We start from the raw sequence: 13,123 nt of genomic DNA on the forward strand, positions 1-13,123 counted from the left end.
TCACCGTCGTCATCATCATGATTGGATGTATTGAAAATCAAACACGTGCAAGACTGATTAGAAAATGACCGTGCTACTGTTTGTAATTACTTAACGTTATCGTGATGATGAGGCAGCTGATTAGAAAACCAATTAGGTGTCAATAGCTTCCCAAGTGATTGTGCAAGGTGTGTGCCGTTGTCCTGTGAAACTCGTGTATTGATTAAACAAGATTGTAAGGAAATATTTCTGTGTAAATGAGCATTTGGGTCCACATGAACAATGACAAAGTGTGAAAGTCCAAGAGGTATTAATACTTTTGGAAATTCCTTTATGTTCAGGTTACAAAGCTACATTATAATTTTATTGGAATTTATTTCTGACAAAGCGACACAAAGTAGTGGAGTGGAAGGAAAAAAGAAATAGATTTCACAAAGCTTTTATAAATATCTGGAAATCGTAACCTGAGTCAATAATGCAGAATTGCCTGTCACTGCAATCATTGTAGTTGTAGGTATTTTGCCATAGATTTCCATCACCTTCTATTTTTTTTTTGTTTTGTTGAAAGAGACTCTGAACAGAAATGTTTTTATTAAAGGCACAGATTCACAGTTGGCTGTAAGCTTGAACTTTCAGTAAAACATAAAAATATATAATCAACTCAAATCAATCTCTAGCTCTATGTTTAGAATCATAATAATTAAGTTAATTGATTTTTTTTTCTTTTTACCTGAGCTGTAGATCTCTGCAACCCTTTAATCGTTACCATGGCCACTTAAGTTACATCTGATTAACATCTTCCTCAGTCTGTCTTTATAAGTGGAAGGTCCTTGCCCTTGTCTGTCTGATTTTGTGTAAAAAGCTTGCAATGTTCAACCCAACCCTGCTTTAACGTTCTTCACAACTTTAAACCTTATGCACATATGAATGACTGGTTGCACTAGAGCTTATGTAGGGATAACATTTATTTTGGGATAACAGAAAAGAGGGCAATTACAAATGCATTAGTCTTCCCAGATTTTTATTTGTAAAATAAAATTTGGTTATCATTTTTCTTCCTTGTCTCAGTTTTGCACCGGTTTCTGTTCTATCACATAAAATCCTTTTTAAAATGTGGAAGTATGGCATTTAAATGCGACATGTACTAAGGTGCAGTGGATATGCATATTTTGAAGGCACTGAATCATTCAATAATGCCATATAGAGTCCGTATTTTAGGCAGATTCAGTTGTATTTGTCTTGTAATATGTAAAAAAAAAATGGTCTTACAGTACAAGAAAAAATTACTTTGTCTTTCTGTTCAAATGCTCTACACTTGTGCACTGAACACATCAACATTAGCAGCAGGGTTCTGTGGTCTATTTAATTTTTCAACAACAATGATACCGCGAGCGATAGAGGGATGAAATATATCATGCTTTTGGATGGCAAACAACATCCACCCTTCATCATCTTTCATTGTTTGAGTTATTGAAACACCATTTGTCATGACATGCAATAAAAAAAGCTCAGTGGATATTTGCAAGTGTGCCGAGGCGAGGCAAATAGATCTAACAGAAGCTATTAAAAGAAATGAGGAACAAATAACTGCAAGCAAAGGCTGAAAGGATAAAAAAAACAATTTATCATGGTACATGCCAACATATTGACATAAAACATTGAAGTGAACTTTTGCGAGCTTTAGTATGATTAAAATCTTGTATGTTCAGGAAACTACGGAATTGCGAAATGAAGCTAGAAGACATTTAAAACTCTCATTGAAATAAAACCTCACCGCTGGAAATTTGCTATCTACACACCATTATTATCTTATCGGCCACTAATTGGAAAATGTAATAGCACTTTTAACTGGAGAAGTAAGACAAAAGAGCGATTTGGGTGGAGCACATATAGATAATAGAGGCAACCCTGGTAGTCGTTGCTTTACTTCCACGCAAGGCACTTAACTCCAATGTATTTGTGTTTGTGAGAGTGAATGCGTCTGTAGTGCAACGGGATTTGAGTGGTCATTATGACTGGAAAGGTGCTATATAAATTCTGTCAATTTACAATAATAATTAGGCATAATAAAAATAACCTTGTCAGATTTTCATGACAAAATTATGAGCCAGTTTAGCTAAGATATTCTAAATGTTCTTCTAATTGCCTCAGTTTGCAATTGATGGATTGTGTACAGAGAATTGTGTTCATTTTTTAGAGACAACATTCTCGCTTAAAGCGTGACTTTAAGATTTGTAGGTACATTCTAGTATAGAGGTTGTTGTGTGTCTGGGTTGTTGTGTTTTAGTTCTGTCCTCCTACACAATAGTGTTCTGTGTATGTGAACCAGAAAACTAAAATCCTGCTGTCCATTATGAATTGAGAAACTGATCTAGCTGAAAAAAATATAATCTCTTCAATAAAGCATGTAACTCTCAGCGTGAGATCAAAGCAAATCATATCTACCATCAGCTGACAGCAGAAACCTAATTTAACAATCAGAGTTATGATTATTAATCTTTCTAGTCAGGCTGTAAGTTCTTCTCCATATGATCAAATGTGCAAGTAGGTCCACAGGGGGTTCATAGGACCTTATTTTTCTTTAATAAGTACTGCACTGAAACTGTGCTTTCAGTGCACCTTGCTGCTTAAGTTATTGCCAAGAATGTGCTAATCGAGTCGCTCTCAGTAAAGAAACATGTAGCCAGTGGTAATGGTCTGAACCAGCAAGGTGTACTGAAAACGGCTCAAGGCAAAGCTGGAAATGTCTCAAACAGTGATGTGCTCGTGAATGCAGCCAAGTTTCAGAATCAGACAAGTTGAGAGCGGTAGAAAAATAAAGAATTCGCAGAATGGAGGCAGTGTTTGACGTAACCCCCAAATTGTTTACACGAGACAGTCTGTCAGATCATAAATGGAAATTGAATTAAAAATTATCATCTAAAATCTGTTGATGTGCTCTTTTTTTTTGTCATGTTTATCAAGAAACATTAAATAAGGCTAACRGACAAAATGGCAATAACTGAGCCGTGAAGTATTATATTAGAGGTTACATCATGTGCTCCTAACGGATTATAGCAACTGTGGTTCATTTCTAGGGCATGACACATTCTCCTCAGGCTACTGGAGGGTCTTCATTTGACTGATTCACTGTTGATCCAGTCACATCAATTCACATGCACTTTTGTTTTCTGGACCAAACAATCTAAATACAAAAACAGAGGCAAAAATGCCACCATCAGATACATGTATAAATGTCAAGAATTAGATTGATGTGCTTTGAACACTAAATGATGCTGAGTCAGAGTCAGCTCACCCTTGGATGTCTCAGATTCTGTTAGGTCACATAGAAATCTTGCACAATTGTTAAGCAGCACTGCTTTAAGCCGCTGTCAGATTTTTATTATCTCATCATCGCTTTGATAAAGTACAAACTAATGAGGAGAAATTCCTATGACATACACAGAGGACATTGTCTCACGTAGACAGGAAACGAAGGTCTTTTGAAAACGGCTAACAATAATAAAATCACCAAAGTGGTTTTGCAATAATTCATGTCTGCAGAATTATCTCAGAACTTTTTTTTATTATTATTATTAAAACTAACCTATCTACAATCATCTTTGTCAGAGTTTCAAGTCTTTAAGGGGCAAGTCCATCAAATCTCAAGTCAGGTCATTTATCCCAATTCAGGATCAAGTTTCAAGTCTTTAACTAAAAACGTTTTCCCAATAAATCCAAAATGTTTAGTGCGCCCTCTACCCTGCATCCTGCACGTTGGAATTCCACACCTGTAATGTTTGCCTTTAGTGCAAAATCACCATAAGAATGTTGGATAATTGTATTTCAGTCTTTAGATATTTATAATCAGTTATCTTATAGTCATTTAACATTTAATTTATCATCAAAAAATGTGCTAAAAGTTGATTTACATTATTTTGAAAATTGATCATATTTACCATGCGGGTAAATATGTAATAGCTAACTAGGTGGAAGCCTCAGATGTCTAAAGCTACCACATTCCTGGTTCATACAAAAAAATTAAACACGATGAGCATGTCCAGCCATCATACCATTGCAAGCAGAGGGGCTGTGTGCCTCAGAGATAAAATTTATATTGGTGTGAAATGTGCAAATTAACAGCAGCAAAAGTCATCATGAGGAGGCTGAAGGTAGTGTAAGAAAGTCATTATCCACAGGGAAACTAGTGAGGAAGAAGCTATTAGTAAAAAAGCTACATAAAAACACTAATTACGGTTTGCACTCTGGGATTAAGCCTAAACTTTTGAAGAAATGTGTTGTGGTCTGATGAAACTAAAATTGTAGTATTGGCCTGTAATGAAGACTGTTACATTTGAACGAAAACGACACACTTGAGATTGCCATACCAACTGGGAAGTAGAAAGATGGCTGCCTTATGTTTTTGATAGCGTTGCACCTATTACAGTTTTCTGGCCAATCTTTAAATAAATAAATACATTTATCTCATTCATTATTCTGGCAATTAGTAAATACAAATTGTTTTGATAACCCTGGGCTGTATATTGTAGTGTGTTCTGAATTTAAAATGTCATCTTTCAGCTTTATATTAGTTCTAATATCTAATGTAAAATTTGTCCTAATACCAAGTTTCATGCTTATGGAGTTTTTCAGCCAATCCTAAACCACACATACAAATGCATGCTTCTGGAGGAACATAGTATGGCAAGCCGCACATGCAACCCTTCCTTGACATGCTATAGTCTAATATAATTCCTTTAATAAATAAATGTCTGAAAGTCAATGTTGGTGTTGTTTCACATCTAAGGTTAAGGTTCTGCACAAGAGCTTTGATTCAACAAAAAGAAAGATTTACAAGTGAAGTAAGGCTGACTGTAAAAACCAGTTTGAGATACACAAGCCACATGGAAGCATGGACTAAACGATCGGCAAAAACTCTGACCTCAAGCAAGCATAGTATTAACCCGTTTTCATGACAGCTTGCTGGAAGGAGGAGTTTCCCACAGCTATAATTTCTGTGATGTCATAGGGGTATAGCAACATGAGCAGAGCAATGTTCTAACTCTTTGCCTGAAGCTCTCCACAGACTGTGTCATGGAGGACAGGCGTGTGAAAATCTTGATCTTGCTGGCTGAGAACAAGACGATATCTTGAACAAAAAAGTCCTTGGATCCAAAGTAAAATATGGTCTGCTGTCTGCTGTGTAATCAATGACTGTAACCCAACCGAAAATAAGACTAGGAGTCTGAAACTGGCTGTCTCAGCTCATGCAGAAAGAATCTGATCATAGATACAGGCAATTCTGTCTCCGTTGTCCCATCTGCTAATGCTCACATCCTTACTGAAACTGGGAAAATAGAGCACATCATCTCCATTCTAAAGTGTTTAGACTGGCTCCCTGTAGCTCAAAAGAATATATGTTAAAATACTTTAGTTGATTTAGAAATCATTGAGCACCAAAATACATTATAAACCCGGTGTCAAGGTTGACACAGTGACAGACTTGTCACTGCTCTGCAGAGCAGACTTGAACCAGTTCTTCTGGTTCAAGTCTGCTCTGCATCCCCAGAATCAGAACCAAACAGGGAGATTCAGCATTTACTGTTATGTTCCTCTAATCTGAAATAAACTTCCAGAAAAATGCTGAAACGATGAGTTCATTTTAAGTCTAAGCTAAAATAATCGAGTTGATTACTAATGACCAGAACATCAATTAATTTCGTCTTTATGGAAATATTTTATGGTGATGATGTTGATGATGACATTTGAGAAAATTGAATATGTGTTCCTTGCTTGTTGTTTTATCTTTTCATAATTTAAATCCCCTTCAATTTACTTGTTTCTGAAATTTGCTATACAGATAAACTTCTCTTGCCTAAGAAATGATCCACCATTAGTCCTGCTGTGGTTACACTGTGTTCGTGCCGCGGTCGGTCAGAGCACACCACCTACACTCACACACATTAATATATGTATTAGTGGTACTTAAATATGGGACTTAGATGAGTTGGCAGCAGCCTCAATTTCCCCCTATAGTAGTTTAATAGTTTTTTCTTTTCTTTCATTTTTTACTAGGTAGTTAAACTGAATCTTACTAGCATAGTTAGTTTCTTGGCAAAAGTATTTTAACTGAATCTTGAAGTATTTTGTTATTAAAATTTTTATTTTGGAGAAATTTTATTTGTGTCTCACAAGGCAGACAACCTTAAACAGAAACTGACAGCAACAGAGCTGTTTGACTATTACTTCAGTATAATCAGGCAGTGCCTTAATTTAGTAGTTTAGATAAAAATGACAAACTTTCATAATTGTCTTAGGTCCTCGTCAATAATAATTTGTAGCCAAACCAGCATGATGCTGCGCAACACTAGATATATCTCTAATTTATATTTTCATCAAGAGAAGAGCCAAAGTAAATACATCGCTGCTAATTTCTCCTATCAACCAATCATTTCTATCCTTTTCACCTCTTTTGACAATTGAGTGCATTCTTTTCCCCAGAGAAAGTACCACCATCAATCATGGAGAGACAGGAGAATAACACTGACCTGATGCCTCAAAGTCTTGGTTGGCCATGTTCCATGAATCTCTGATTTGCAGTAAACTGCCTTCCATAGCCCTCAGATCAACCTCAGGGCAATTACATTGCGGATAGTCGACAGCACACTGGCACCAGCAGTCGTTGTCCCGGCACACAAACTGGCCCTCTTCATTACAGCCAATATAACTTAGAGCAGCCTGCACAAACCTGGCTCTCACATATTCTGGCAGTATGGCCTGGAGGCCTGAAGCAATAAAAGAAACAGGACAAACATATAGATGAATAAAACAAGAACTGCACAAATGTGCAACATCTGTAGAGTAATTGATTTAAGGCTGATTGTGACTTTCTTATTTACAATGTACATGCTTGGCAACAGAAACATTTATGCAAAGATTCACTCAATTTTATTTTTACTCCAGAGTTATTCTACTTCCGTTCCGGATTTTTGCTGGTTGAGATTTACCTCAAAACTTTGCAGGCATGCACTGGGAGCAAAAAAAAGAAAGAGTGATTGAAGCTAAATTTGTTCTGACACCCTCGCGCTGTAGTTATAAACTTGCCAGGGAACAGACACTGTGACAATTCCTTCAGAAATTGGGGGGAGTTCAATTATGGATGGCCAACCTTGCAAATGAATCTTGTTTTCAGGGCTCTGAACCAAAACAGAGCTGACAGAGTCGAGGTTGTCATAGTTACTGCATCCAAGTGGGCCCGTCCTTGTTTCGGTCACCTAAAAGAAGCAAAGCAGAGCCAGATGATAATTCATACTGAGAAAGAAATTCACTAATGACAAACAAAGAGAAATAAACATGAAAACAATTATGAAAGGGAATGCAGAATCTGATTTCAATATAAACAACAAAATTGTCTCTTCAGAAAATGAAACAAGCTATTTAGACTTTCGCTGGAGGAAGTTGTTTTTGAATAGTGACTTTATGATTTACTAAGCTTGAAATTATGTTGAGGCAACTATTTCTGGTGTGTATCATGATGAGATAATTTGAGTCATCTCTAAAATTTGTCTCTTAATTTTTTTTTTTTTTTACACTACAATACACACTGTCACTTTGAATGTGCTAAAATCAACTGCATGCAAGAGGCCAGCATGCCCTATTCAGTTTTACATCCACCTCAGGATTTGTGTATTGGAAAGGAGCAGATGTCTGTGTGATATTTGCAATGTTACTGGATTATTTGGGCGGAAAGTTGATACAAGGACTGACAACACAATAATTAGACAAACATGACAACCAATCTGAAATGTGTTCAATGAATTCAGATAATAATAGTTTTACTTAAATTACATCTACTTCCTTTTATGCATGTATTAAATAAAAAGTAGGTCAATGTGGAAGGCAAAGAAAGCAAGAAAGGTGGAACAGCAGAAGGAAAAGATAGAAGGAAAGAAAGAAATAAACACCAACAATTTATTCCAAGTTTAATGTCATAGTCATAACAATGGTATGGCCAAGGTAAATTGAATAGCAACAAGGAAAAATACATGGCACAGAATCAGGGGTGCAAGCTTTTCATTTGAAAAATCTGACAAGTCTGAGCGTCCACTGGCATGCTTGAAGAAGGAGCTGGAAAACAAGCATGAAGGACAGAGCATCTGGTCCTGCCCAGCGGCAAGTGGCTGACGTTATGGTTGTACTCAGGTTAATTGAAATTCTCTCCCTCTCTCTTGTATTAGATGTGCACCTGCTCAAGTCCGCAAGTCCTTTCGCATCTATGAAGCATGGGTGTGGCTTCTAATGTTCCCTACTTTCATGTAGTTCATGTGTCAGGACAAGGTAAGATGCTTTAGCTGTGTGTTAACGGTCTCGTTTATTTTTTTATGGTCATACTTAACTAACCTTTTGGGTAAGCAGACCCCTCCCCTAAGAAACTTAGAAAAAATTCCACCTAAGTGGGCGGAGCCACGAGCCAGGTTAGGGCACGGCCGAGTGTCCATTTAAAATAACGGCATACACCTTTAAATATACTATGGTCAATACTGGGTTTTGCCAATTAACACTTTGTTATCTAGAAAATGGAAAAAATAGTGTTTGCCATTGATATGCTGGGAAAAATCTATTGTATCCAAGTAACATTGTGGTAAATGGTGAAGTCTGAGGGCACATTTATGCCTACCAACCAGTATTTAATAACCAACTGTTTAGAGCCAAAATCACCTTATTAATTTTCTTTAAACATTGCAATTGCAAAGATGCATTAATACTAAGGATATCATCTGGTCTGGTAACCACTATTTGAATTTAATGAATTTAAAATGATTTTGTTCTTAGTCCTGCTGTGCTGAAGTGTTTACTGGGATCAACATTTTTTTTACTGGCAAAAAGTAATCAACAAGACACCTTGAATTTGAGGTATCCTTAATGTAAAATACACTTTCTCTGAGAACCACAAAGAAACAACAGCACATTTAAGCTGCTTCTCCATTACTAAGTCTCATTCTAACTGTTGGAGTGTGTTCCTTATTATTGTGGGCAGGCTATGGGTTACCAGAAGCTGTAGTTGAATCAGAAGAACCTGGAGAATCTGGTTTTAAATGACAAGATATTTCATTTTGTCTTATAGAAATTCATTGCTGGCCCAAACATAATGAAAGCAGTTCAGATTAGCTGAACTTAGACTTTATTTTTATTTGACAATACATGTATCTATAATTTAGCACTTCATTTTTATTTTTTAAACATGTGCAACCTTTTGGATTCAGGTAATGCAGTCAAAAGAAGTAAACCAATATCCAAGCAATGACTTTACTTAAAAAGAAAATTCCAAACAAAGGAAAAAATGCACATCATGCCAAACTAATATTATGAAGTTCTGGAGTTTCTCACCTGCCAGCACCAAACACCAAACTATAGCTGACCAGAGCTGCACAGATTCTAGCTTCTTCACTGCGTGGTCGTTCTTCAGTAAGCTATGCTGTTTGCAGGGCTGCTAAATCACCGTCATTCTGCTCTAAAAGTTGACGCCTATGATCCTCGTGCTCCTCAAGATTAAACTCATAATTACCCTCCTTCACACTGAGCAGCATCCTGATAGCAGACAGCATGTTGGCCTGCCTACTGAGGTGGTTGAAATGTAGTTTAGAATTTGCAGTGATGTAAATCATGAGCCAATCAACAAATGCAGTCTGCTATCAAATCGCTTGCGCGGCTTGGTGCAGCTTGTTGTAGTACCTGAAGTGAGTTCAAAAGATGGAGAAGAGCTGCGCTACGCCATGCAGGATCTGATAATAGAAATGAATCTTGGATAGACAGGGAGAACCAATTTAGTCAACTCCACTGTCCTGTGCACAACCCGTCCTGGAAACCTGCATTATTTCACTGTTAATCACGTCTGGGCCTGCTGCATCATTTGCTGAGGCTGTGCTGACTGTGCTGAGAAGGTGACCGAGTGGGTCTTGCATGAGCAATGGTGAGCACCGCACTGACTAACTGCATCTAGAAGCCAGATCAATGTTATTAAAGTCAATTAAGCATTTAGGATACCGTCTGGATATCCTTTTTGTACAACAGATCTGCCCTGGCACATGTTGGCAACAAGTTTCTCCACATGGTATGTCTAAAATACCTCGATGGGAAAGGGAAAAAAAAATACTGTCCTGCTTTCTTCCCTGTTATTTAGCTTATGACTCCAGTTAACAATTTGTCAACAACTTTTTCCAAAGAGAATATTGTCCTGCTTCACCAACTGGACATTTTTGATGACTGCAACATACTTCTGTGCTCTCTGCTATCTCAGTCTTCCCCACAACACAGAGTTGTGTGCTGTTTGTTGGAAGTTCAAAGATGTAAACAGGGGGATCTGCAGTCACTCACTAATGCGCTCATACTTTTAATTGCTTTTTTACTCTGAATGTCCATAAGGATCGAAGGAGACTGTTAATGACAGAAAAAAAAAATGGTTTTGCAAGCCGCACGCAGAAAAACAAGCCATGATTTTTTAAAACTCAGCTTGCAACAGAAATAGACAAAACAAAAAAGACAAATAAATACTATAGATAGCTCCTAAAACAAAATCCTGCGCTGTTTTAAGTCGGTTTTAAATTTATGGCAGCAACAAACAATTCATAAAAAATATCTTTAAAAGCATGGAGAAACATTAAAAAGAATTAAATAGGGATTTCAAGATGAGAAGAATGTTCATTGATAATCTGATGTGTCACAGTGCTATTTTTTTCATCTGAACCATTTTAAATTTTAGATGTTTGTGCCTACGTGGGTGTCGGTAAGTGGATAAATAGCAACTTCCTGTAATGTCTGGTTAGTCTGTGGAACACTTGTAAACAGAACAATTAAAGATTATTTGTTATGATTTGACGACTGCGAGAGAAGAGAGGTACATTTTTGCCACAAACATTTCCCACAAAAAAGGGGAACAGAAAAAGAAGAAAAGAAATTGTGACTGTGAGTGAAGAAAAGTTCCTCCATCTGTATGCGGTTGATTTAAATTTTAGATTAAAAGGACATGAACACATTTCACTCACTCAGAGAGATAATACTTGTATAATATGCACTGCTACAACGTAAGATGTCAAACTTGGTGGCATAGAATGTTCCTTTGGCTCTAATTTAGTGTCACGGCCACTTTATGACCATCGCTGTTGTTTTTCTTCATCACCGACACATTGTCAAACAACTGCTTGTACATGGAGCAAATCCTTACCTCATTCAATTATTGATACTTAACTCATTTAACAAGACATGCGTAGGTGTTGGAAGCTCCATCTGGAAGTGGTAAGGGCATTTTGTTTGGAGTCATGTTAATTGACTCAGAGAAGGCTTGAATGTGTAGGAGTATGAGAGGAGGGAAAACGTATACATTGGCCTGTTTTCTAGTTTGCATTTGTGAACTGTGGTAGAAATTTGTGGCGCTACACAACACTTTTAAGAAGTCTGTGCTAGCGTTGTGCAGATTAATCTGACAAGCATTCTTCTGAGAAGCACTCTGTGTAATCATGTCTTTGAGCTGAAGAACCAATAAAATAAGTGCTCTGAAAATTCCCACCACCTGTGATTTGTAGTCGGAGCTTTGTAGCTCATCTGTTACGGGACCCGGAATGATGATAAACCTTAAACACAAGGAGCACTGAAGTACAAGACGAAGGAATCGTGGCAGTTTTGGTAACAGATGTGGAATTTCTGAAGTGTGTCTAATGATAATGTGACATTTTTTTTAAAACAAGAAATAAGTGACAACATAAATCTGACAAGATTTGATCTTGTTTTTAGTCTAGCAACTGTTGCTCCTCTGAACTTGCATACACTCTTTATATTGTATTTTACTTTATTTGTTTGTAATTATCTCCAGCTTTACCAAGAGAAAATGATAGGTGAAATTAACATTATGACACTGTTGTGGTAGATAAATGACAATCAGTTCCACTCGAGCTGAAACTGTTTATTTCTAGGAATCCGCAAGTTAATTTATGAGGAACTGCTTATTCTCAAATAACGTCAAATAAAAGCTCTCTAGTCACAAATTTACATGTGATATATTCTGAAATTTAAGAAGAAAATAAAAACTGCACCAAATCTTTCTTTAAAGAGGCATTTTTATGTATTATATAGCCACATAGTCCTATTTTATAGCACAGTGAAAAACCTACGAGGTTTTTGTAAACTTGAGTGATTATGCACTAAATATCTTGTGTGTAAATGTAACCGAGTTGAGCAGATACATAGCAGATTACTACAATGTCTTTGGGCTGTAGTTATTTATTCTGCTTATAGGCATAAACTTCAAAGATGTAAGGGGTCGATTATCTACCTTCTGTTAAATTCAGTTAAGTGTTTTATTTATCTTTGTTCTCTTTGACAATTCCTGTGCCTTCATTTTAAAAACAGTTTGATTCTGTCTTGATACACTGACATAAATAGAATATTTAATGTTCCATCAGATATGAACAAAGTCAACCTCATTTGTAGCCAGAAAGTCCATACAGGATTTATCTAGGAGAAAACTTTATTCTGTCAACATTTTGTACAAGAATTTACTTATTCTTGCACATTCAGTGCATGTAAGTTAGAAATTCAAACCAGTGCTGGTCAGTTTCTAGATTACCCATAATAAAGATTTGAACGTTTGTACTAAATTATTAATCATGAGTCAGATGTCTCCATTAACCTGTATCCAATGGGAGGTAAGGTCAGCTGCTGCCACATGAATAAGTCGAATTAGTGGACATGCATAAAACATTGGACATGCTGGAAAAGCAACAGACCCAGCATACAAGCTTTATTAGTTTTTAGTACTTGTTTAGATCCCATTATATGCACCACTAGTCTACACAATATTTACAGATAACTTTTTAATGTCTTTTTTCTTGTTGGAAAAGACAGCATTCATCACTGCTCAGATCAAGCCATCTTTAGTTAGTATCTCCATAGAATTCATAACATTAAACATATACACATATGCATTAAAGAAAACAAAGGTATGTGAGCTAAACATCCTGAAAATCTGGAAGAGAAGAAGCATGACCCCACGAACAAAGTGTCATAGGACATATGCCAGAAATTTACTTTCTAAAGAAGCTAAAGAACTGACAAGACTACAAAAACCAAATCTGTTATTTGTACTAGTAAAAAAAACAAAACATTGAAGTAA

At 36.5% G+C, this 13,123-nt stretch overlaps 1 protein-coding gene and 1 long non-coding RNA gene across 2 annotated transcripts in view; one reads left to right on the plus strand and one right to left on the minus strand.

Annotated features, from left to right (window-relative positions):
• Positions 1-13,123, plus strand: part of LOC103463372 (uncharacterized) — an 83,243-nt gene that overhangs the window by 59,785 nt on the left and 10,335 nt on the right. The window lies entirely within an intron of this gene.
• Positions 1-13,123, minus strand: part of brinp3a.1 (bone morphogenetic protein/retinoic acid inducible neural-specific 3a, tandem duplicate 1) — a 64,340-nt gene that overhangs the window by 7,875 nt on the left and 43,342 nt on the right. The window contains exons 5-6 of the mRNA XM_008406675.2: positions 7,127-7,232; positions 6,507-6,743 (exon numbers count right to left, since the gene is read on the minus strand). Of these exons, the coding sequence (XP_008404897.1) occupies positions 6,507-6,743; positions 7,127-7,232 (343 nt within the window). The remainder of the gene's footprint in view (positions 1-6,506; positions 6,744-7,126; positions 7,233-13,123) is intronic.

The sequence above is a fragment of the Poecilia reticulata genome, linkage group LG4, assembly GCF_000633615.1.
Source record: "Poecilia reticulata strain Guanapo linkage group LG4, Guppy_female_1.0+MT, whole genome shotgun sequence".
In the NCBI taxonomy this organism is placed as follows: domain Eukaryota; kingdom Metazoa; phylum Chordata; class Actinopteri; order Cyprinodontiformes; family Poeciliidae; genus Poecilia; species Poecilia reticulata.